We start from the raw sequence: 23,809 nt of genomic DNA, 5'->3' as shown, positions 1-23,809 counted from the left end.
GTACGCCATAAGTTTCAGTCTTGGGTTCGGGGTTACCTGTGAACAGATCTGGCCGATTAGAATTCCATCGATAATAACATCATCCCCCGGGAAAATTGGAGAATGCGATTCCAAGGAGACGCTAACCTTTAAATGTTTCTGCCAGCTACTGGCTCTCCGGATATTGCTACTCCATAATGTCCGGTACATTGGCAATTCAAAGGGTTACAGAAACACATTCAACCGGAATGCTACGTCGACAACCGTCCCGTGACTCATCAACCGCTAAGCGCTTTATCTTATCTATATACCAAAAAAACTACAAGTCCTTCAAAATATCTGCACTCTCTTCGCTGCGGGGCTTCGATAGTCCTCCGTTGAAATCCAGCCGGAGTAGCAATCGCTCGATGTGTCTCCTGCTATCACCCACGTGCTTGTCTAAACCCTTCATCGTTCTGGAGAAGTTGACAGTCGAGTGATTTGCCACGCTGGAACCAATAAAAAGACTCCTCGAAGTATCTAGCCCAGATGTGAGTGGCTGCTGCGAAATCGACGAGTTTAACTGTTCGTAGAAGGATTCGAACAGATGGCGTAATGTCTACAATATGTTAGCGCAATGGACAAGCCTTTTAGACTAGGCACGACATACCTTGTCGATGTCCGCCACGGTCGACCACCGCTCCTTCACCATATCTCCTACGCCCGCTTCGCCCGGCCGAAGACTTCCTTCGAACAAAAGCGCCGGCAGAACATCACCTCCCCATCTCTCCACTTGGGCAACGAACTGTTCACATGTCACTAGTATCGATTCGAGGAGAGAGGTGAGCGATGGATTGGTCAGGAGGCATCCATTCAATACTCGGTCCAGATATCCTGAATGGATTGTTCGAATGGAGGTGAAATCAAGATAGCTTGACTTCTGGGTTGCTGGATCGGTTCGACCTGTCGGTTCAACAGATACACCCTCCTTTGATAAGATTTCCTTCAGCTTTCGAAACTCCAGGTCGACCACGTCCATCATGACATATCCGAGTAATGTGTCAAGGAACCACCCCATGTCTCTAACAATCCCCCAACTACGCCGGAGTAATTTCTTCCGCATGTTCAGATCTTCTTCAGTTCCACCCTCGTCGAGGCCGGTCCATTTCCGCCTCGCACGTTGGGCATTGGACAGCGATGTCCAGCAGTCATGAACTCGAATGTGAGTTTTTCGCATCGAAGATAAGAAGGAAAAGACGGCCCCATAAGCTGTCATCTCCACCTTGCTGATGAAAAGGTCCAGTGGCCATTCGATGCTGTACAAAAGAGACATCGGCGTTCCGAGAAGATGTGAATTGAATATAGACGCGTCGAATGGACCCGAATGATTCATTGAAGTCGAACCTGTGAAGGATTTGCCTACATTTGCCAACGAGGGTAAAAGTGGCCGTAGAGGACCAGATGGAAGATGGAATCGCAGTTTCGTTAGGGCGGGGTCGTGCTGTGCGGTGGTTCCAAGAGATGCCCGTAGCAAGGCAAGGTTCAGGTCCTGCTCCCGGATCATCGAGGCAGCAGCTGAGCGGTTGGTCAGACGCGAGATTTTCAATCGTTCAATTTCGCGGATTAATGAGAGGCTAAACTCTCCATTTCTAAGCAGGAAGTAGTCCCCGCTGGATGAAGAGTTAGTATGAGTACACCACTACGGGAGCAACACTCACAGCGAGTCCACTGCAATGTCTATATCCTTTCTAGTAAGGACATTGTGCCAAAGCCATTCCCCTACATCGGTCCTGATTTGCGATATGACACGATCAAACGCGTGCTGGTCTTCCGGGAGGACGCTTTGCAGCATCTTGGTATGTTCCATCGCAAGCTCTCGTGGCAATTGTTTCTGCCATTTGACCGCCTTGACGGTCCCAATCGCTCGACCAACGTATGCAATGGATTCTCGAGAGGCTGGCGTGATGCATGAAGGGATAGAAGTATCGATGAGGGAGTAGTCTGCATTGGCAAGGGGGTCGATATCCGAGAGGGAGCCGTGGACAAGGAGAGCAGTCAAATGTGAGCGCCATACGCATTGCACAGCGACAGAAAGGCGCGATAGGATATCCGCGACGCGATGCACTCCCGTCTTTGATCTCGACAGCAACATATCTATGAGGGGGCCAGCTTTCCACTCGGTCCCTGATTGCAGGTCGTCCATGAGTGTCGAGAGCGCGGCTAATGGGGCATCCCATTCGGAAAAGATGGCACGCACGGAGGACAGAGGTACGAATGCGCCGCTTGCTACAAGGAGGGCATCGCGTTTGAGAACCTTGGCCTCTGTCTCTACCACCAATGCGTCATACTCCTCCTTCAGGATCTGCGACAAAGAGGCGCAGAGGGCGCAGATGTACCGGGACGATGATTGGGACAGCCTCGTGCACGCCGACCTAACTTTCCGGTATCTGTGCGCAATAAGGCCTAGGGATTCAAGACATTGTCTTTCTCCGGGGTGTAGGAGGGGAATGATGTCCTTGTTCAAAGTGTAATCCGTTGGGAATAGGGACGACGAATGGCCGGCGAGGATAAGTAAAATCTCTGCGATCATGATTCTAGTCTGTGGTCGTCGTGGATTCTGATATTAGAGATTCCCCAAACACATCGATATATTGCCGTCGTCGTCGAGAAACCAGGGCTTTGAGGCGATGCACATTCAAGGGATGGTGATGGTTGCAGGCAAGACCATTAAGCGCGTTGTTGGCCGCGATACTCGTGACGACCATGCAAGCCACAACAACGGCCATTAACTTCCTTTCTACCGTCTACCGTCACCAATCCGCAGTCTACAACCACACCACTCTCATTTGGCGCATTAATTCCAGACTTGTATTATGGCCATCATCGCCGCCGATGAATCGAAAGCCCCAGCTGCCGTTCTTAACGTTGACGATGCATTTGACGACGGAGACGACGATGTAGATTCGGGATTTGTCTTCTCGCGCGACACCGTCCGCAAAGAGCTCGAGAAGAACCTACCGCCACATTTGGATCTTTGGGAGGAAGGCGAATCGGCCAGTGAGCATACTGGCTCAACAACGGGCGCTTTCTTTACCAGCCCTCTGTCTGGTTCCAGCTCTGACTTTCACGCACACCGCTATGGCAATGCTGGAGAATGGACATCGCCAACACTGGAATCTCCACTGTCGTCGCAACTCTCAGCACTATCGCTATCGGCACATGTCGAAAGTCATTCTGACGTTGAAGAGGAGGAAGAAGAGAAGAAGTCTGACCCTCCTCGTCCTGAAACTCCCCGGCTGCCAGAATTTACACAGCACCCGTATCCCACCGTAATCATCGATGCTTCCAAGGATCCTTTGCATCGAGTAACTGTGACTTCAGAACCTCAACCTCATTCAGCGAATGGTTCGGCATCCAACGGTTCACAGGAAGTTGTTCATGAACAGCGCCCAGATAAGACGGAGGCCAGCTCTCCGACAGTCGTTCCTCTACCTATTCCCGGTCCCTCGAGCAACTCTGCACCCGCATCTCGTCCCCACACTGTAGCCTCGTCGCCATCGTCCAGCCACCATGTAGCCAGCACGTCTTCGCTTCCCGATCCCAGTCCCGGCAAACTACTGTACGAGAAACCTCAAGGACATAAATCCAGTCGCTCAACTGTCTCGGGGCCCAGCCTGTTCGAGAAAGTACGCAGCAAGACACGGCCAACTTTCCTACCGCCAAAACCTAGGAAGGAAGATGACAAGCATCTCTCAGATTGGCAGAATATGATGAAGCAGAGTCGATTAGCTGGTCCGTCGTTGCTTCCATCTTTCATAAGACCCTTTAATTGACTCCTGTTCAGCTGAAAAGCGACGGAAGGCTCTACAAGACCGACGGCTCCAACGAGAGAAAGCGATTGAGGAGAACCTTGCGCGATGGGAAGCAGAGATTGTGCCGGATTGGAAGGTTGTCTTCAGGAATCCCAATTTGCGGAAACTATGGTGGCAGGGTATACCGACGAAGCTTCGCGCTACAATGTGGGAGAAGGCTGTTGGTAACCCACTTGCTCTCAACAAAGGCTGGTCCACATTCGTCTTCCGTAGAACCTAGTCTGACTCCAATCTCAGATCACTTCCGTACTTGCTTGTCCAGAGCCAAACGCGCGCTGAATGCAGGAGCCTTCCCTGCAGAGGCTCTCAACCTTCTAGAGGAAGATGTTCGCACAACTCTCCCTGCAATCCATATATTCCATCATGAGACAGGACCGCTCTATGAGGATCTGAAAGAGATGTTATATGCATGGGTCGTTGCTCGCGCTGACGAGGGTCTTGGGTATACCGCAGGAGCAGCGAGGGTAGCAGCGATGTTGCTCATTAACATGCCTATTCAGAATGCATTCATCGTCATGCGCAACCTGTTGGACCGACATTGTCTGCGAAGCTTCTTTGGCGGCGAACGTTCCAAAGACGATGTGAGCTGCCAGTTATTCTCCGCTGACCTTGTTTCTGACGTCAGTCAATAGGTGGAAGCTTACTATCGGTGAGATTTCAGTCGTCAAATTGAACCAGATCAACCGACTCTAGCCCTAACCTGTACCGTCGCCGCTATAGAATTTTCGATACCCTTCTCGCTGATGGGATGCCCAAGAGTACGTCGTATCAAGTGATAGAGTAGCGTCCAGCCGAGTAACCTCTCTCTCAAGTCTACTTCAACTTTAAGCAGCACCAAATATCACCTTCGGCATACCTACCCGACTGGCTAGTGCCCCTGTTCCTTGATCATCTGCCTTTCGAAGCCTGCGCAAGGATATGGGATGTCATTCTGCTTGAAGGTGACTCCTTCCTATACCGCGCAGCACTCGGCATGCTCGCAGTAATGGAACCTAGGCTTTTCTTTCCCGATCGAAAGGAGCTTCTGGAACTGCTCAAGTAGGTCTCTTCCGCCGACGATCTTCGTCATTAAAGCCTAATATTTGTCGTGTAGGGGAGAGAACCGGGCGGCATTGGACGTGGCTAAGCGTGAAGGGATGCGGCTAGATGGCGGAAAGTATGAAATTTACGGTGTTGACGAGGAGACCCTCTGGGAGAGAATTGATCATATGGACGATTGGTGGAAGGAAAGCACATGGACGCGATTGATACAGCGAGAACTCCCCGATGTATAGACTTGTTGGGCTATTTTGTTGCTTGGAGAAGGATAGGGTACCAATCTGAATCACATTATTGGGCATCGATGTGCCATTCGGAACGGATATGGGCCTGGATCCGCGGAAGCTGTTTGTGTTTGATTGACTGGAGGTTCTGGAAGTGAGTCGGCAAACGCCGCCACGGCCCATGACCGCGTAGAACGGAGACGCGACCAGGACGCGACTGGTCCTCGACCCCGTTAGAATGGAGGTCAGCGTATCACAGCCCTGCCCCGCCTTGTTTCCCGTTCACGGCCTTTCGCAATCGATTGTTTTCGAACTGATCCACTGCGTTCTCTTGTAGTGGCTAGAATATTCGATCATCGACCTCTCCGGTCTTGAGCGAGGGCCTAAATCCAGATAAAAGCCAGACATGAGTGTCTTCTAAGAACCCAGGTTCAGAACCACCAAATCCCCAGAGTTAGAGTTACTCAAAAGGGTCCCATTGCCTCGGTCACTCTCTTCGTCTTCTTAGACACCCCGATCCAGTTTCAAGCCAACTCCAACCTCCACCAATCACCACCATGTACTACCTCTGGCTCTCCCGCTACAAGGTGCGCCGCCATCTCGAGAATGTTATCTGTTATTAAATTTGGCTTGGATGTTCTTTCAGACCCTTGCTCTTTGGGCTGGTCTCGAGACCCTATTCATTGGCCTTGCAGTTCGGTCATACTACAAGCCAGTACCGTGAGTATCTTCATCTCTCCTACCTTCCGCGAAGCAGCAACTCACATGCCTTCCAGTGGCATGATCAAGCCTCAGCCTGCTTTCGCTCGTGCGCGTCATCAGCTGGCACACGCATAAACAATGTCCTTGTCCATTCAACCCTCCACTGTACGACATTCACCCACCCGCGTTTCGGTTTTCGCTGTTGTTTGCATGTACTTTATCTTCACTGTTTTGACGATTAGAGTAGCAGTTTTATTACCGGTGTATTTTTATCCATTATATCCAGGGTATATTCAATCCTAACCAATTAGAAACACACATCCGCCTGCCATCAATTGCACAGGAACTCGTCCGCGCTGGATAGAAGGTGCTTCCAGAAACGCTGGACAACCTCGTCGTCGAATCCGTTGACATCGTAACCAAGGCTAAGCCAGAGCTTCCCAACGAAAGTGTAGCCAAATAGTAACATCCCTCCCTGCCTTTGCCGTGAGCCGGTGGTAAGGGTGTGTAGAGTCACCGGAGAGAAGGACTGATGTTTGTAGGTTCCATCAAGGTTTCCGAGCAAGGACAGCCCAATGAGAGCCTTCGAAGGTGCGGGCGTGTCGTTCTCGAAAAGCTTTGGGTTAGGCATAGAGAGTTTGCACTCAACACCATCGTCTTGCATTCCCCAGATGCGAGAACGGAGACCCCGTTCTTTAGCCATGGCTTGGCTTCGAGAGGCTAGCATCGGGCTTTTGGCTGCCTTTGAAGTTTGAAGCTTGACTGAGCGTGCTCGATGCCAAAAGATGGCAGCTTCACCTGGGCCTTCCCGAGGCAGAAAGGATGGAAGTACAACGTTGAAGTAACCGATAGCCAGGAACCAATACGAGCTCTTGAGGTTCTCGTTGGCTCTCAGGTAAGGTCGTAAGTTCAAAGCGGAGTACATCATCCTATGGATAAGCGTTAGTTCGAGCCTTCAGATTCCTGTGAACCATGACATACATTGGGTATTCCCCGTCTCTAGTGTGTGTTTTGGCCCAAGCAATGTTGCAGAGAGCGAAGACAACGCTTGAAATAGATACTCCGTTCTCCTTGCACTTCTTTAGCATCTGCTTCGTCTTCTCGGGGTCAAAGGACACTGTTGGTACCACTGTCCGCCGGGGCTGCCCAGAACGACGAGGAAAGGCATGGCCACCCTGATATGATGGGAGCTAGTTAGGTCATAATGAGGCATTCAGAAAGAATTGAGGGTCTCACAATCAACTTCCTCTGCGATAGCAGATGATCGACAGTGGATATTGCGCCATAGATTCGTTCAGGGCGTGACTCTGGAAGCCTGTCTTCAATGGATAGTGGCAGTTGCTGCTCTCCTTCCTGCCTGTTGGAAGTCATCTCGGAATTTAAAAGGGCTTGGAGCTCCGCCTCGTTCTTCTTGCTCCCAAGGAGTGTGAAGAAATCGTTGGCAGTCTGGTGGAGAGCCATCCCATCACCAATGTAGTGCGTGGTGCATATCATCCAGTTAAACTCGAGTTCATCTGTTGATGATTCGCTGGACGTATCGGGCGACGAGATGTAGAGGTAAGAAAGGCGGTCGTTGGAGAGCGTCCGTGGACCATTCAAATACGAGTCAATCAGATCTATAAAAGTTGGGTTGACGCTAGCCAAAGCAGGGTGGTGGACAACAAGGCGCTTACCATCTTTGTTCTGTTCTCGATATTCTAGGTGAGCATCCGCGGACGAAATGGCGAGGTCGACAGACGCTATGGCTTGATACCTAATCGCGACTTCAGCTCTCCGCTGGTGATAATCAAGTACGAGCGGAGACGCACTTGAAGCGAACATCGTCGTAGTCATTCATACGTATCGAAGCGGCCAGCAGAGGGTGGCGCTGGCGAATGATAGCCCAGATGATTCTAACTCGCGAACGAGCAACGAGGTTCGCAGGAGCCCGGAACCCCAGGTGGAGGTACCTGCAAGTGGAATGTCAACTCTTTCTCCAGGCAACTAGCTGCAGCGGAACCTACATACATGTCGTTCACACCATTCTCTCGCGATGGAAGATAGTAGGACAGTTCTGTCTCTCCCAACCGACGACCAACAGAGATTGTGGCCGTACCGTTCGCCCCCTTGTCCGGGCCTGCGGTGACATTGTTCTCGATCTTGCGAACGCCATTGGAACCCGGAGCTGCAGGATCGCCATTCAACGAGGCGGCTGAAGTTGACGCCTGGATATCGAGCTGCATGTCGTTCGCTGAGATTGTAGGGGTCGTATCGTGCCGTCAGCCATGTCCAGAATCTGCTTTTTTGTACTTGTAACAGGCAAAGAAGGTACAATCTGTTGGCGGAGCGATAGAACGGCGCGGGTGTTAGCCCCTTTCGGCCCTGGCGGCTGAGTTGGTGTGGGCGCTTTGGTTTGATTGCGAAATGAACCGGTTTGCAGAACCACTTCACCCTCCTGCGCTGCAGTCTTGGGGGCTTCAAGATCGGAATTAGGATGTGGGAAATAGGGAGGAGGTGTGTTCATGAGAAAGAAGGAGATGGCTTAACCTATGCTAGGCTTTTTGTACCCACCCTCAAATCACAAAGCATGCATCAGAAGACAAGGGGTTATGGCAGTCCGATGTTACTGGTCTGCTGTAAGCATACTTACTGTCCTTGGCGAAATGCAATCCTACCACAGCCCCGCAAACAGCTAATGAGAGAAGAGACATCTTACCCCGAGGGCTGCGCGCTGCTCAGTTGCCCCACATGTTCCGGGGAAGTCTCGTAAATATTAAGCGCCCATCTCAAAGCCGGTTGCACGGAACTTGAAGGGATTCGTTATGGACTCGTCGCCCTCGGGAAAGTACAAGAACTCGACATTGCAGGCAAACTTCTGGGAATAAAAAATAGCCCTTTACATAGAGGCACACATGCGCAGCAAATAATTGCGAATTCCAATCATCCACATTGTGTGATGGCTTTTTTTTCCTGCTTCACTCGCTGGCCGACGATGGAATCGGTTGTTTGTTTGTTTAGGTGTGACCCGCAAGCCCTCCCGGAGTGCGAGATTCAAACCCCTTTCTCAAACCCCACACTTCTTGCGACCATGACGGAAAGAGCCTAATAGCATCTCGAGAAGCGCCGAATTGCCATCGAGTCGCTGCCCGACGTTGGAAGAACCCCCAAATCACAACATCCGTCACAATATTCGTTAATCATTTGTTCTAGTCGTACAGTCACTGTCACGACAATTGGAGTGTTAGAACTGAGAAGGACACCTGACGTTATACGAGGAACAGAGTCAGCATTCCGATTCATTCAACTAGCTAAGTGATACACATAAGTACTAGCCGAAGCCTTACAAGAAGATTACAGATGTCCATGGTACAGAAAAGAGCGTCAGTGTCCAAAAGAGTGGCAGAAGGGAACTACTATAGTATCCAACAACAATCATAATGATAGGAGGTGTAAATCCAGGCAGCGCGGACTGTCCATCATAAGTCAACAGGTCATTATCATGTCCTTTGACATATCCTTAACACCAGAGGAGAGAGTCGAGGCCTTAGACCTTCTCCTTCTCTTGATCTTCCGAACCCGAGGTGAGGGGAATGGCAGCTTCGGGGTCGTTCTCGCGGCGATTGGAAGGCGGTGAAGCGGGCTGAGACTTAAGCCAAGTATAGTACCTGCAAATGAGATGTGGGTGAGACGACATATTGAAAGAGGTTAATTGGCTACTCACATGGTTCCGACTAGGATAATTAAGATGGAAAGGCCGCGGTTTCTATGAAGAATGGCCCCGGATCAATCGAGGGACATAGGATGGATGGAGCGAGTCGCCACTTACACATTCAGGATGTCTTTAAACGCCCAAACACCGATAAGGGTCTGTAGCACGGAACGTGCAGCCTAGATGGGGGGTCAACAGTGGGAAAAGAATCGAGAATAATAAAGAACTCACGCTAGAGAACATGTGGGTGATAGGGCTAGTGACTTTGATACTCAAGAGACCTGCAACGCATAGCAAGAATCCAAAGACGCCAGTGACAAGAGTTCCCCAGGCAAAGACCCTCCAGTCCCAATTCTCCAAGAAATACAGATCCAAAACTTTCCAGGGCTCCCCGTGAATCCATACGAATGGGAACAGCATCACGGCGGAGCCGACATTTGTCCACCAAGCGAGCTGGATCGTCGAGTTGTTACAGTGAGGTAACGAGCTCTTAATCAAGACGGCATGGAAAGCAATGAAGAGGGAGGAGAGGACCCCGTAAAAGAGCGACAACGTTGACGGGATGGATGACTTCGGGAGATCCTTCGAGGGCGCAACGCCGATCATAAAGCCCACCGTGACAACTGCTGCTGCAAAAACAACTTTCTTCCCTGGAGTTGTTCTGGTGTGGGCAGAGGAGACAACAATAGTGAGCGGCAGAACCAGTCCCCTTGCAATCTATGCGAGAAAGCATCAGTAAAGCGGCATAAGAGCCTCCCAAGCGTACTCACCTGGAAGAAGGACGCTTCAACATCTCGGAGACACAAAGTATTGAATACAAGGCCAACGATGTTGACAGTCACGACAGGGATGAGCTTTTTTGCAACAGCTTTGTCGAACTTGGGTATCTCGATCTTGCTACTGAAGGCGGCCGATACGTGGAGCAAAATGACGGCGATAAGTAGCTGGAAGAGAAGGAAGAGAAGGGGGAGGTCCGGGGAGTTGTTCAACACGGCCTTGTTACTAGAATCCAGTGAGTGAGCTGCACTTCTGACTCCGAGAAGGCCTCTCAAACGTACACGAAGACCATCTAAGGGAGGCCGTGTCAACGCTTCACGACATCGAGCCAAATGACAAAGTACTTACGATTAGCGCCGAGCACATGTAGAAGGCCACCACTGCGGCGACCTTGAGTTGGTTGACATCGATTGCTAGAGCCGCCATGTTGAAGCAGAGGTCTGCCAGCGATTAGGATGGGGGAGGAACGGAAGCAAGGTCGAACGAATGGATGCCCACAAAGGGTCGAGGCCAGGGACTTTACCACAGGAGATGGTGGCTGACAGGGAAGGTGACCTGGACGGTGGGGCTATAATAAACTGTATCTGACGGGGGCCCTGGGGACTGAATTGAAGATCATTCCCAGATGGGCTTGCCGTAACAGCATCTTGATGAACAATCGGATGCCGACTCATGAGACCAAAAGGTTGATTTGTACTTCAAAAATGCGCCGCGCTAGAACCGAAAGCATAATCGCAATTTGTTGCCCGGTTTTCAGTCTAAAGTTCGAGGGAAGACATGGAAAGAAGAAGAGCATTGGCTGACAAGCTTTTCGATAGTTTTGGTCAATACAATGTCTGGGTTCCTTGAACTTTCGCTTCTGGAACTCGGAGAGAAACAAGCACGAACAAATGTTGACGAGGAACAAACAAACGAGCTGGTTCAAAACAGATTTGGGCTGTCGGAACCCAAATTAGACTCCGCGAACTAATCCCATCAACCTGCGTGCCATCAAACGGAACCGGGATCTGTCATTCCACATATACTGCTTCTGCGCGTTCAGAGTGGGGGACTCGTGCGCTCGCCCTTCTTTTCCCCCTACACTCCTTGATGCTGGTGAATTAATTATGGACTCGGACTCGGAGGCCAACAACTTGCTGACTGGGGCCACCAACAACGTTAACCGAAAACGCCAGGGTCTGGGCTTGGTGCTCCATCCCTTCTTTACTATCGCTTGCATCTCTGTGGCCGTATTTTCCGTCGCTGGTATCATCTCCTCCGGGCTCTGGTCCCAGGGGCTCTCCCAGAAGCCACTCTCCGATGTCGAACCATCTTTCCTCCCAGAAAGCTCTGAGCAACTTCCTGGAGTTGCCATTGACCCACTTGATCCTTCTCGTTTTATCCGGGGGCCTCCAACCTCAAGGTTTAGAGGTAATATTCCTCTTTTGCGCCCCTTTCACTCACTTCTGACTACTCTCAAGATAACTTGCTGGCTGACAAAAAGTACATCACCTCCTGGATATCTGCTGGATGGAGTATGTACACTTTATGTTCAGTCTCTTTGCCTCTACTGAAACTACCTCGTAGCAAACGATGTCATGACATATGTAAGTCGCCAACCCTCTACATATTTTGGCAATCGACTTATCCTTCTCTCAGATAAACCTCATCTATCTCGGCATAATAACGGAACGGATACCTATAATCCCACCCTTCACACCGTCACACATTGGCGGGTTGGACACTGTCCGGCCAATCGTCTTAAGTGAGGTCTTTGATGTCCAAAGACTTCGAACCGCGATCCGAACCCCCATCCTTGAATGGCATGAAGTCAAGAACCCCAACAGCACGGAGCTCGAAGAACTCGGCTGCTGGAACACCTGGGAAGCAGTTCAAGAACGGGAACGATTTCCTCGAAGGAGTCCCATCCCTAATCTTCTCTCACTTGGTATCCGGTCCCGTCCCCCGTTTAATTATACTCGCCCTACAATTCTGACATCGCTCTCCACAGATATCTCCTACACGCTCGCCCCAAGCTGGATCAAGCTGATCCCGAATTACATCCACGATCTGCACGTCACCTTCTGGTCTCTTGCAGCACTGGCATTCCCGGAACATCGTAAAGAGAATTTGGGGAATCCACGAGAATCCGAGATTAACAAGGTTCGGCTACCGCCAGACGAGCAATTGCTCTGTTATGACTATCTGTATTACGTCTGTGCCCACCAGGTCCGTGATTAGTCCTTTTTGTGAGACTGAACCTTGAGTCTAATGCTCTTACCCCTCTGATTGACTTCTTTAGCCGTTCGAATACGACTTTGACTTCAGCCCAGCTTGGCGATTCGTTGGCCAACATCTTCACTGGTCTTCAAAGGTTCAAGACTTGATAGACCAATACGTGAGGCGAACTATCGGAGTACCCGAGGGCGAGAAGACTCCGGCAGTGAGTTTTCATTAATAGCGTGTTCGACACCTCTCCCTAATGCGTTGCCGATCCTAGTGGATAACCATCCATATCCGACATGGAGACTTCAAAAACTGGTGCAATGACGTACCTCTAGACGAATGCTTCGCGCCACTAGATGTAGTGGAAAGACGCGTGGAAGAGGTGAAGAAGGAGCTCTTTGATAGGAAGGGTATCGTCGTTGAGCATGTCATCATGACGAGTGACGAACGGGATGAGACGTGGTGGAAAGACGTCCGATCTAGAGGGTGGCTCGAGGTGGACCATTCTGATACAGTTGAACGATATGGGACGTGGTACCCAGTGCTTATCGACGCAGGAATCCAGTCGTCTGGAATGGGCTTCGTAGGAACCGACCGATCTACCATGTCCATTCTCGCCAGAAGAAGGGTGCAGTCATGGCAAGATGGATCCGTCAGGACAGTGAAGTGGGGGAAAGTTGGTGCCGACGATCATTAATATCTACACGGACATTTACTGGTTTTCTTCTCTCGATGGAGGGCTATGAAAGCGACACTATATGCCACATTCGTTCACTAAAAGGTGTCTCTATTTGGCAATATTACCATTAGGCTGTACTCTACTTACACAGACTGTATACTAGCTGCCAATCCTATTCTTTCCGTTCCTTACTGATGTACCATGACGCAATCGTTCGAAGGATGAAGTCTGTTTTGAAGTAGGACAAGTTTGGCTGTTTTAGATGTTCGCGGGCAGATTGCCCCCTCGAGCGTCGTGAGGCGCAAGGCGGATCCAGCTGCGAATACCGATATCGATCCACCGTTACATTTGGTCCAATGGGATTTGTGTCCTCATCTTGACCAGATTATAGAGCATCGAAGTGACTGGCATCGGTACCCCATAGCTTTGGCCGAGACGGGTAAGGTAGCCGTTCATGTATTCGATCTCGGTGTCTCGACCTCGTTCCAAATCAACGAGCATAGAGGACTGGTTCCCGGCTGTGACGCTAGCAACGCGCAGGATCTCTTTCTCGAGACTTTCCTGGGTGAGGGATGGAGGTATCCGTCCGGTATCGATGGTGGTGGGATCCACGCCTTCGTTGGCCATTTCCTTCAAGAACACGGATGTTTCAGCCTTGATTTGGGCAGCGAACGCAGCAGCCGCTTCTGCAGCTACGCTGGAGCATATGCTCTGGCCAGCCTCTGACTTGAAGATTTCCCCATTCCGACAACGCATGAGGGCGGTGAGAGGGTTTATGACCGAGTTGACGACTACTTTGCGGCGCATGGCGAGTTGAATGGCGGATATTGGCTTCCACGAAGTGTGGAGTGCTCCGAGTCCCTTCAATGCCGCGACCGTGTCTCGCAAACTCCGGTAATGGGGATACTCTGGATCACCTTCGACGGCTATGTCTTTGATAAGGAGGGGTGGCGACGGGTTTGCGGGAGTCGCTGCCTCGAGAGCAGCCTCGAAGTTGCGGCCTCTGTAGTCTGGTGCAATACCAAACTCAAGGGCGCCAATTCCTGCATGGATGACTCGTTGGCCGTCGAAGAAGTAGGCTCCATGGGTGTTGGAAGCCAGGATGATGTGAGGCCGTTGCTCTGGGTTGCGGAAGACGGTGTTCAGCAGTTCCTCGTAAACACCCATGCCATTCTGGAGGAGGACGATGGTTGAGCTGGGTTTGAGACGTGGTTCGAGCAAGCGAATTGCGGGAACTGTTTGGTGGGCCTTTGCAGAAATAATGAGGGACTGGATTGGCTCGGGGGTTTGAGTCAGGTTGGCGATGGCAGGGGACGTCACTGGAGGAGTTGGTGTAACGATGGGAGCTCTGCCTTTCCGCACGGGAAGTGGAGAGTTGTTGAAGACTTCCATGTCGAAACCGGAGGATTTGGTGACCACCCCATTGTTTTCGACTCTAAGACATCGTTCACGAGTCAATGCCTGTTCCTTGTTCTTGAAGATGAGCGTTATTCCGTGTTCTGGGGAAAGGTAGCGCCGAAGGTTGTGGGCTACCAGGGACCCAATCGGACCCAGCCCGAGAATATGAAATCGCATGTCCTAGACTCGCGTTAGTAAACGTTTCCAGTCGATACAGAACACATACAGAGAGGTGTGAGTCCTGGCTTTATAGCATTTTCGTCAGAATCGACTTCGCGTTTCGGTGTCAAGGTTCACCGACTCTCCACGGTCCGGCCCGCTCGACGGGATCATGAACTCACCGACCAGCGTCAATGCCGACAATGTCACCAAGTAGGTATTGCGCTGAACTCGTTCATTTCGACCTGGTTACGGTTTACATTTCAAGCCAAATCAAAAGATGACTGGTTTGACTGCGATTCACCTGCGCACCGCAGCCCCAGCACCGCAGCGTCGGACTCTGAATTGATTATAAGAGCTCCAACATCATTTCAGACCACTTCACGACCTTCCCCACCATCCTCCACCATGACAGTCAATTTCAAGTTCAAATTTGGCCAAGAAACGCGCAGAATTACGTTCCCAGATATACCCTCTTGGGCCTCCCTGTCCGAGAAACTCCAGAGTATCTACAATCTACCTCAAGTTGCCGTCGCTGTCTCCTATGTCGACTCGGACAACGATGAAATCACCCTAAATTCGGAGGAAGAGTTGCAGGATTACTACCGACAGGCATCTCGCAGCCAGGGAGAAGTCTACAGGCTCAATGTCGTTGACCTTTCCATACGCCGCGGGCGTTCTGCGGGAGTTACTTCCACCCCGCCTGTTCACACCAACCCTTTCGATCTCGATGACGAATGGCAACGCTTTCCTCCTCTCCACCATCTACACATGGGAATGCCAGAAGTTATCTTGACAAGGTCCAATTCGCAAAGGTCGGATGGGGACCACGCCTTTGTTGAGGTGGTGGAAAGTGACCAAAGCAAGGATTTCCTTGACGCTCAAAGTCTGCGTTCGTCAGGTCAAGCCTCCACCGTACAACAGCCCCTGAGCAAGGGGAAACAGAGGGCCTCCACACCTTCTCGAGGATCTTCTACCCAAAGCATAGTAGACGACGACCTTCCAGAGAAGCACGAGATCCATGTTCTCGACCGCAACACTTCCAATGGCGACGGCCAAGATGAACTCGCCTCCCCCAACGTCGCTGCGCACGCAGCACATCGAGAGGACCCATCAGATCCACCCCTTCCTGAAGTCGAAGCCATGGCTGCACAACATCCCTCCGTGTCTCTTACCCAAGATGTCGCAGCATTGCTCTCAGCGTTCAACAACGTGGTAAACTCCCATCCAGAAATAGCTCTACACCTGGGAAGGGTAATTCGTAATGCCAGGCAAGGTACCTACTGGGAAGCGCACCGAGAGGCTCTGTCTCGCAGTGCCAATGAGCTTGCAGCTTCTGTCGGCGCGACTACGGACGAGTTTCGACGGAATGCAGAGGCGGAGGCTGCGAGAAGAATATCTGAATCACTAGGGGGACTTTTCCGTGCCCTTTCCATTGACAACAGGTCAGAAGAACACAGTGATGGCACTATGAGGCCATCTGCAACGTCCCCGCCCAATCCCCCTGGTCCGCCACCATTCTTTAGCGGACCTGCATGGAACATTTTGTCCAACATCTCGCGTCGATCTCACACACCTCCTGTGCGACCGCCTTCGCCTCCACCAGTGCCACCTCCACCTCCCCCGCCTCTCCCGCCCCATCCCTTCCTTCACAACAACGTCGTACCACCACCCGTTCCACCGGCACCGCCTGTCGCCCCTGTGCCACCTCTTCCCGAGCCTTTTTCATTAGAGTCGGGGGATGGCCCCTATCCTCCGGCTCCTCCTAAAGGGCCGCCTAGATTTGGCTTAGGTTCCCACAAGCGCGCGAGTACTAGCCGGGACACCAACCCTAACATCCTTCCCGATTGGATTCCGCCCCCTCCACCCATCCAAGATCTACCATCTCAGTCCTCTGACGATTCTCAATCCAAACCGTCACCCCAAGAATTACGGGCCTCTCTCGAGGCTGCGAAAGCGCAGTACAAAGCAGAGAAAGCAAGGTATCGAAGGGAAAGGGATGAACGTAAGCGACAGCATGAGCAACGCAAAGCCTCAGGTTCTGGGTGAGTATTCCTCTTTGTGCAATCGACGTGCATTGTCTGACTTCTTACTAGGTCTGAAGCCCCTCCCAGACCTCCCCCGATGAGAGCCTCTACTTCGAAAGACTCAGAAAGTTCTCCCTCGGGGCAGAGACCGGAGCGCTCTACTACGTTACTGGTCAGTAACGCCAGAGGACCGTTCCCGCAGCTAGAAATGGTTAGCATGAGCCCCCGCCGTCACCGGTCTCTCAACACAGGGAGGGCTAATGAAGACCCCTACAACCAGTCGTACAACCGCATAGTCAGGAAGCTGGCCGATGTAAGTCCTTTTCCTTCTGGCTAATGGTGTGGGTGGTAACCAACCTTTGTCACCTGTAGATGGGGTTCAACGAGACTTCGCACCCTGATCTTCCAGTCAAGCTTAGAGCTAGGTTGCCCCGAAGCGGATCAGGCAGTAAAGACGAGGAAGGTCACATTGTGACTCTCCTTCTGGAGGACCTCGGTGTATCCAGCGAAAGTTGAATATCAAATTTGCACCCCACTTTTTCTACCTGTTTAACAAACGGTGTCAATACTTCTCTTCCAAATTTATGTCTTCGATTTATGTGAAATTCTTGATACTATATGACAGCCTAGTGTTACCACCCTAGCCGCTTAACATAGGAATGGACAATGCAACTGTTGGTCGACATGAAACGTGTGTGATCTTCCCGCCGTTGTTCGCTTTCCACTTTGGGACGTGAAAGGGAGGTAGGGGGAAACAGGGACCCTTCTGGACGCGTGGAGACGCGTCGACCCCTTTGACCTGAACCGCCAGCACGTCGAGGTCAGTACACGACCCCTTGCCTTTCTCGCCTTCCCCCGATGCCAATCTCACGATCCTCCCAATTGTCCACCATTTTATGCAGTTCTTCCTCGGTGATTTTGCCTTTTATTTTCGTCTTTGCAAGACCAGGCACGTCCTGTTGCTTGGGTGATGGCGGTTTTCATGGAACTTTGAACCTGTCGTCGAGCGGCGTTCCAGCGACCTTGCTTTGTTACCCCAAACCAGTTGAGACGCAAGGCGGCCAAGAAGAGGTCGCAGTCTAGTACACCACCCCGTTTTCTACCACAAGGGTACAAGGCCATCAGATCAGTCGTTTCCCATGAAAGCATTGCTTTGTCTACGATTAGGCGGCAATTACCCGGGAACTGACAAGTTGAAGGGATCAGTAAACGCCTTTTAATCCCTTCCCGTTCGGAAGGCCCTCCCTTCTTATACCGGGATGGCTTGATTCATCTCCCCCGTTCTTGTTTTTCTCGTGGTGACTCGATAAGTTGATGGACCTCGCTTAATCGAGACGTCCAAAACCATTACACCATCTGCATTCTGGTGAAGGGCCTCCGAATTTGGCAATAGCTCGCGTTTTACCCATATTTACGGTCGCCTTTCCCGGCGCAGGCTGCCTCCATCTTCCAGTGGCAAAAGCTCAAGGCTCCTTCTCGCTGTGTCCACCGGTCCTACGTCTTCCAAAGCCGCCTCTCGATCGTCAACACGACCAGTCGTCGCGCTTCTTGTGGGTGTTTGATTGTCCCTGTAGACGTTCCGGAACTAATTGGGCCGCACAGTGACGCTTTGACTTTCGAATTGGGACACAGATCATTGTTCTTCTCATAATAACCCTCGACCTCTCTGGAATATTTAACCCATCACAACCCACCTCACCATCCATCGCTTGAAGGCCTTTTATCATCATATAGCCCCAGAAAATCGTCCTCGCAGTAGGTACTTGGCGTTCTCTACTTCACCAACCTGCAGCTGATCATAGTCGATTTCAGATCGCAAGATTTTCTTCTGCCCATTGCCAACCTCGTCGTTTGATCTCTGCCGGACCTCGAGCTCATTTTTCCTCCGACCGCCCCCTCATTGAATAGATTCCAACGCTATTCCTTCTTCCTCTGAATCACATACCGGCACCCCACCTGACGCTGCCCCCATGGACGTTGATACCCCCTCAGGAACTAGTCGCTCTCCCCAATCGGCAGAAACCCAACATCCCCAGGCGACACCCACCACCGCTCCAGAGACTAACCCGAACCCGACCGCGAATCCCAAAACGGAACTAGTTGAACCTGTGAAGCTCAAGGCCAGCCAAATACAACAATACATCGCCATGGCCGACAAGCGTACCAAAATGATACTTGACGCGTGGAAGATTAGGGTCCTCACAGAAGAAGAGCGCCAAAAGTGTATCGAACAGACCCGCCATCTGGTCAGGGTAATCCGGGGCCTCGAAGCAAAGAAGGACGAGGTAGCACCTTTGATTAACCCTCAACTCGAGACCACCCTCTTCATGGCCCGACTGGAGTGGCGTGTTACGTTTGGCAGAGTCTTCCGCTTCCATGAACTACCCACCGAGATCATTAGCAACATATTCCACCTTGTATCATGGTCTGCTTCCAACCCCACATTGGGTCAGCGAGCTAGGGCGCGCATCACCAGCGTCTGCAGACTATGGCGGAAGGTGGCACTGGAGGACCCGACTCTGTGGAACGTCGTATGGTTCAAGTACTCTGGGTGCGAGCAGGACCTTCAGCGAGCGTCAGTGTGGTTCGACCGTGCGGGAGATTCCCCCAAAGACGTCCGTATCAGCGACGGCGGACAGCAGCAGCCACTTCCGGTCCAGTGCATGGAGAGGATCCTTGCCCAGGTCAGCAAGAAGTGGACGACCATCCGCATCCTGGTCGTCCTTGTCCATAACTGGGATCCGGCTTTGATGATCCTTTCCAGTCTCCGGAGTGTGGCGCAGGCGAGCGAACCCATGATGATGCGTCGTTTCGAGCTCCATCGCACAGGCTCTCCATATGTCCAGGTGGGTGTGGGTTATTTCCCCGATGGGTATCGTCAGCCAATGCCCGTATTCGGCGGTCTGCATATCACCACCCTGGAACACTTCTCTCTCAACGGCATCCACATCGACTGGAACCGGTCTCACCTCACCAACCTCACTGTCCTGGACCTTCGAAGAATTGCGTTGAACAAAGGCCCCACCCTTCAACAGTTCCGCGCTATGCTAACCAGCTCCCCCCTCCTCCGAAAGCTCATCCTCGACGGTGCAGGACCCAGTCTGGCAGGGAGAGAGCAAGACCCACCTCCTATTGTCCTGAATAACCTCCGAGTTCTCGTCCTTGTCGACTTCAGCGCCTCTTACGGGACCTTCCTCCTGTCCCTATTCAAAGCTCCCTATGTCCGCGACCTGACCTTGATGAATTTGGTGGGGGAGGATTACACCCCCTTCTTCTCAGCGATGACCGGGGAGTATAGAGAAGTGAGGATTCTCACCCTCTACAACTCAGAACTCCGCGCCACGGTTCCTTCGATGGACGGGCCCGACACCGTCGATCCGCGCCTAATTAATACGGTCGTTCGTTGGCTCTGCTTGATGCCGCACATCACCTATCTTCGCATCGGAACCCTGAGGCTCAACTTTTTCGAAATCTTCCTCCGCTATTGGAACTATGCGAAAGGAAACCAGCCCCCTAGTCAGATACCCGTTTCCCCGCGCCTGGAGATCCTGGAGTGGCAGAGTATGGACACCAACGTCATCGGCGCATGGCTCACAAGACGGAAGCAAATGGGCGTCCCCATTAAGAAGTTGTACATCGGCGAAATCACGGCTTCCAAAATCGACCAGACTCAGCATGAAGCGCTCACTAGTGCTCTTGCGCCTGGAGGTGATATCTACCTGCTTCGCGCTGGACACAAGTCCCCAGAAGAGGCAGCAGCCCTTCAGGATTGAATTGACGTTCGCTCACTTTCATGGTCTCAGCTTGAGGTTGTGGTTATATTACCAAGTAGTGTACATACCATAGTCCAAGGAGTTCTCCGGACATTTCTATTCGCATCGTGTTCGCATCTTTCTTTTCTTCATCTAGGTAGTAATGTCCAACAGAGGCCAAATTAATAAATTGGAAATCTGGATCGACTATATACAATGGTCTTCATGCAAGTGAATCACGACGGGCTTTTGAAGAGGCCGTCTTCGAGGGGCTGATGCTCGAGATGGTGCCATTCGGGCGGTTCTTTTTTAACTTGCCGTTTTCCAATCCTTTTGCTGTTTGGTCCCGAGCTGTAGGCGAGTCGTTATCATCGGGGGGCAACGTAAGCAAACAAGGACATACATTTTGCAAAAGACTGCCGGAAGAAGGATACCAATGGTTGTAGAGATGCAGTATCGATAGGCGGTAGTGACCGTGTTGTTGATGTCATAACGATATCTTCCATGGCTTCGTCATCCGAATCTTCTTCATCATCCGATAGCGTCGCGTCTACTGCAGATTGGCCAGGTTGAAGGAGGGATGACATTAGTTCGTCGAAGACGAGAGCGATAGGGGCCATGAGATGTGTAGGTTGGCTGAAGGCTTCCACGATAGTGGAATCGGTGTTTCTAGCGGTGGAGGTGATCGGTGTCGGCGAAACCACCTCGAGCGAGTCCATTGAAGCCCCTCTAAACATGTCTCTGAATACAGTGGTCTTGGCCGATCCGAACGACAAAGAAGGTTTGTGTGCTGTGTGAAGCTTGGAGGAATCACCGTCAATAACGACAATTCTCGAGTCTTGAGTGAGACCAAGTAAGTTGTATCTTGGTTCTTGCGGAGAGGCGGCCGAGACGACATTGCGCAATTGGAGGGGAAGAGAATGCTCGCCACGAGGTCGGGAGGATTCCACGTCGAATGCATAGACATGGGTTTCCGTAGATTCGTTGGTGACGTTTGGTTGAAGAAAGACGGCAAACGATGCTTTGTTGTGATGAGCAATGGCGAAATCGACGTCGGATCTCGGGATGAAGGTCCATGGGACTGAATTGAATTAGATATAGCTTTGGCTCTCCCAAAAGATCACTTACCGGAGCGGGAGATCAGGTCCCAAGTTGTCAAACACCGTCGGCCTACTACCAAAAGATACCGGTTCCCAATGAAGTGGACGGAGATGGTGTTCTTCTGTTCAAAGGTGGACAAGGTATCGATGACGGTGAAAGAAGTGTCGTAGAGAAGCGCTTGATTGACTGAGACCACAGCAATAATTGTGCCATCAGGAGACCAAGCCAGGTCCTTCACATGCGACGGAGGGAACGTCAATGTGGCATGAGGTAACCAGAGGTCTAGGAAACACGTCAGATGGAGAAGAGGCAGAGAATACACGGACACAGCTACCTTCTTTGGTCTTTGTTCTCAACTTCCAGATTTTGACAGCGCCATCTTCTCCACAAGACGAAAGGAACAGAGGCGCAGTGGGACTGTGGGGGCTGAATTTGAGCTGAATGGGATATTTGAAGCCATGGGGCTGGTCGATCCGACTATGCAGTTGCCAAGAGCTGGTTTTTGAATCCCAAGACCAGATCTTCAAGAACACCTCTGGCTGGTAACCCGGCTCCTCCTCTCGTACATCTACCGTCGACATCCACAGGCCAGAGGAAGCCAAAGCAACAAGGCGAACCTTGGCAGCTTCCAAGGGCTTGTCGTCGCGTCTTGACACTCGGTTTGAAGGAGAAACTTCAAGTTCTCCGACAAGGGACTGAGAGAAGGGCGAGTAGATTTGTAAGGAAGACTGATGGGAGGACGGGAGGATGAGTGACGACGAGGGTTGGTGGAATGCGAGGGGGGCGTATGTGGTTGGCGTTTGGCCCTGTGCGACATCCAGGCCTAAGGAGCGGTGAGCCAAAGAACAAATGGCTAAGCTGCAAACTCACCAATTTTGAGTTGAGAAAACGACCTGACTATCCGCAGAGAGCTTGGGCTGACGAAGGAAAATGTTCCATCTTGAAGACCCAAGAGATATTCCTCCGACAGTGGCCCTTGGAACGCGGAGATGGTGACGATGGGCGACCCGACGCGAGGAACAAATTCCTTTCTGCCAGTGTGAAGCTGCCAAATCACAAGTACTGCCTCTTCACCGCCACTTAGAAGATATGCGCCGTTCGGTGTAAAGGAAAGAGCCGCTACGCTGTGTGCATGCCAGTGCAGAGAGGTTGTCTGCGCCTTCTGTTCTACTCCGCGAGATTTGACCGCAGCATCGTTGAGACAGTACCACAAACGAATGATTCCCTTCTCGTCGCCCGTAGCAAAATACTCGTCGGATGGGTGCATCGCTAAACACGACAAACGATCGGCAGAAACGTATTTGATGAAGCCGGTGTCCAGTGCTGAGATTCGGGCGACATATACGGTATGTCCACCAATCGAAACCAGCCATTCTCCGCTAGGAGAAATGGCAAGACCCGAAGGTGACCGAGTCTTGCCAATAGAGCGCACCTCCGCCGAGGACTTGCCCGAAGAACCGTGGTTGAGGGATACTTGCAGGACAATAGCATCGTTTTCTGCACAGAGTAAGTTTTTTTCATCCGGCGATAGTTCTTGACAAAGCCGACTTACCTTGCGTCTTTTTCTTGTTCAAGGAAGCAGCGACGAATATCGAATCCTTCACGTTTCTATGCGCGCAGATGTAGTGAATCGGTTTGCAGACGTCTATTTCTCGGAGAATGACTGCATTGAGAAAATCCCAAATGATGATCCTGCCCTCGAGGGTGCTGGTAATGAGTTGGAATGCGTTGTCGGGGTTGATAACGGCAGAAGTGAAGCGAGGCGGCGTTTGGCCATTGTCCTTCCCAGCAGGAGCGTTCAGTTCAGACACGACCTGGCCAGTCGACACCGACAAAATTTTGACTGATGAACCTGAGAAGGAGAAGAAGTAACTGTTCACAGAGATCAGCAAATTTTCTGAAAGTCGGACAGAGCCCTAATCACCTTCCGTCCTTTGAGAACAACGGCGTAACCTTGCTCGTAGAAAAATCGTTCAGGTAACTCCATTGCCAGTCGGTAGTGTCGGTTTCTTCGCTCCAGGGACTGGTATCCGCGTTTGTAGTGGGTAAAACCTGGGCGCCCTGGATTTCCCTTGCCTTCCCCTTGTTCATCATCGTGGACTTTTTGGGTTTGGATCCTGCTCGAGGAATATTCTGTTGGACATGGGGTTGATTTTGGCGAGTCGAGGCAAAGACAGCCATGTGAGATTGACTGTGCTTTGGGAAGACGAGAAAACCTTTGCGATCACA

General features: G+C 51.5%; 10 protein-coding genes across 10 annotated transcripts; 5 read left to right on the top strand and 5 right to left on the bottom strand.

Annotated features, from left to right (window-relative positions):
* Positions 1–298: 298 nt before the first annotated feature.
* Positions 299–2,548, bottom strand: CC1G_01867 (hypothetical protein; the record flags this gene model as incomplete). The annotated part of the gene is made up of 3 exons (XM_001829135.2): positions 299–577; positions 629–1,628; positions 1,677–2,548. 3 exons carry the CDS (start codon positions 2,546–2,548, stop codon positions 299–301), a joined length of 2,151 nt encoding a protein of 716 aa, XP_001829187.2.
* Positions 2,549–2,831: 283 nt separating this feature from the next.
* CC1G_01866 (TBC1 domain family member 14) lies at positions 2,832–5,186 on the top strand (the record flags this gene model as incomplete). The annotated part of the gene is made up of 7 exons (XM_001829134.2): positions 2,832–3,750; positions 3,803–3,994; positions 4,068–4,411; positions 4,463–4,479; positions 4,509–4,588; positions 4,643–4,868; positions 4,924–5,186. 7 exons carry the CDS (start codon positions 2,832–2,834, stop codon positions 5,102–5,104), a joined length of 1,959 nt encoding a protein of 652 aa, XP_001829186.2. The 3' UTR covers positions 5,105–5,186.
* A 355-nt stretch (positions 5,187–5,541) lies between these two features.
* Positions 5,542–6,578, top strand: CC1G_01865 (hypothetical protein). The gene is made up of 3 exons (XM_001829133.2): positions 5,542–5,679; positions 5,739–5,812; positions 5,869–6,578. The coding sequence occupies exons 1-3, from the start codon at positions 5,650–5,652 to the stop codon at positions 5,927–5,929; spliced, it is 165 nt and encodes a 54-aa protein (XP_001829185.1). The 5' UTR covers positions 5,542–5,649; the 3' UTR covers positions 5,930–6,578.
* Positions 6,126–8,297, bottom strand: CC1G_01864 (hypothetical protein; the record flags this gene model as incomplete). Its single annotated transcript, XM_001829132.2, has 7 exons — positions 6,126–6,723; positions 6,776–6,969; positions 7,031–7,410; positions 7,468–7,547; positions 7,603–7,743; positions 7,802–8,024; positions 8,084–8,297. The coding sequence occupies 7 exons, from the start codon at positions 8,295–8,297 to the stop codon at positions 6,126–6,128; spliced, it is 1,830 nt and encodes a 609-aa protein (XP_001829184.2).
* Positions 8,298–9,317: 1,020 nt separating this feature from the next.
* Positions 9,318–10,800, bottom strand: CC1G_01863 (hypothetical protein; the record flags this gene model as incomplete). Its single annotated transcript, XM_001829131.2, has 7 exons — positions 10,608–10,800; positions 10,541–10,551; positions 10,253–10,484; positions 9,714–10,199; positions 9,600–9,661; positions 9,495–9,536; positions 9,318–9,438 (listed from the first exon to the last, which is right to left on the bottom strand). The coding sequence occupies exons 1-7, from the start codon at positions 10,683–10,685 to the stop codon at positions 9,318–9,320; spliced, it is 1,032 nt and encodes a 343-aa protein (XP_001829183.1). The 5' UTR covers positions 10,686–10,800.
* A 565-nt stretch (positions 10,801–11,365) lies between these two features.
* Positions 11,366–13,161, top strand: CC1G_01862 (hypothetical protein; the record flags this gene model as incomplete). The annotated part of the gene is made up of 6 exons (XM_001829130.2): positions 11,366–11,669; positions 11,720–11,773; positions 11,826–11,845; positions 11,898–12,467; positions 12,541–12,681; positions 12,739–13,161. 6 exons carry the CDS (start codon positions 11,366–11,368, stop codon positions 13,159–13,161), a joined length of 1,512 nt encoding a protein of 503 aa, XP_001829182.2.
* Positions 13,162–13,356: 195 nt separating this feature from the next.
* On the bottom strand, positions 13,357–14,979 carry CC1G_01861 (hypothetical protein). Its single transcript, XM_001829129.2, has 2 exons — positions 14,768–14,979; positions 13,357–14,721 (listed from the first exon to the last, which is right to left on the bottom strand). The coding sequence occupies exon 2, from the start codon at positions 14,716–14,718 to the stop codon at positions 13,486–13,488; it is 1,233 nt and encodes a 410-aa protein (XP_001829181.1). The 5' UTR covers positions 14,719–14,721; positions 14,768–14,979; the 3' UTR covers positions 13,357–13,485.
* A 129-nt stretch (positions 14,980–15,108) lies between these two features.
* Positions 15,109–17,243, top strand: CC1G_01860 (hypothetical protein; the record flags this gene model as incomplete). The annotated part of the gene is made up of 3 exons (XM_001829128.2): positions 15,109–16,745; positions 16,797–17,040; positions 17,100–17,243. 3 exons carry the CDS (start codon positions 15,109–15,111, stop codon positions 17,241–17,243), a joined length of 2,025 nt encoding a protein of 674 aa, XP_001829180.2.
* A 1,454-nt stretch (positions 17,244–18,697) lies between these two features.
* On the top strand, positions 18,698–20,500 carry CC1G_01859 (hypothetical protein; the record flags this gene model as incomplete). Its single annotated transcript, XM_001829127.1, has 1 exon — positions 18,698–20,500. One exon carries the CDS (start codon positions 18,698–18,700, stop codon positions 20,498–20,500), a length of 1,803 nt encoding a protein of 600 aa, XP_001829179.1.
* A 202-nt stretch (positions 20,501–20,702) lies between these two features.
* CC1G_01858 (hypothetical protein) lies at positions 20,703–23,761 on the bottom strand (the record flags this gene model as incomplete). Its single annotated transcript, XM_001829126.1, has 7 exons — positions 20,703–20,830; positions 20,883–21,560; positions 21,608–21,862; positions 21,915–22,403; positions 22,451–23,077; positions 23,133–23,452; positions 23,505–23,761. 7 exons carry the CDS (start codon positions 23,759–23,761, stop codon positions 20,703–20,705), a joined length of 2,754 nt encoding a protein of 917 aa, XP_001829178.1.
* Positions 23,762–23,809: the final 48 nt, after the last annotated feature.

Source organism: Coprinopsis cinerea (assembly GCF_000182895.1).
Source record: "Coprinopsis cinerea okayama7#130 chromosome 1 map unlocalized cont3.1, whole genome shotgun sequence".
NCBI lineage: Eukaryota > Fungi > Basidiomycota > Agaricomycetes > Agaricales > Psathyrellaceae > Coprinopsis > Coprinopsis cinerea.
The sequence above is the reverse complement of the archived record's forward strand: the minus strand, read 5'-3'. Positions and strand labels throughout refer to the sequence as shown.

Excerpts from the sequence above, each read along its gene's own strand:
- CC1G_01861 (XM_001829129.2), bottom strand. The coding sequence starts at position 14,718 with ATGCGATTTCATATTCTCGGGCTGGGTCCGATTGGGTCCCTGGTAGCC.
- CC1G_01865 (XM_001829133.2), top strand. The coding sequence starts at position 5,650 with ATGTACTACCTCTGGCTCTCCCGCTACAAG. Across the intron at positions 5,680-5,738 it reads TCTGGCTCTCCCGCTACAAG|ACCCTTGCTCTTTGGGCTGG; the intron begins GTGCGCCGCCAT and ends ATGTTCTTTCAG. Across the intron at positions 5,813-5,868 it reads TCATACTACAAGCCAGTACC|TGGCATGATCAAGCCTCAGC; the intron begins GTGAGTATCTTC and ends CATGCCTTCCAG.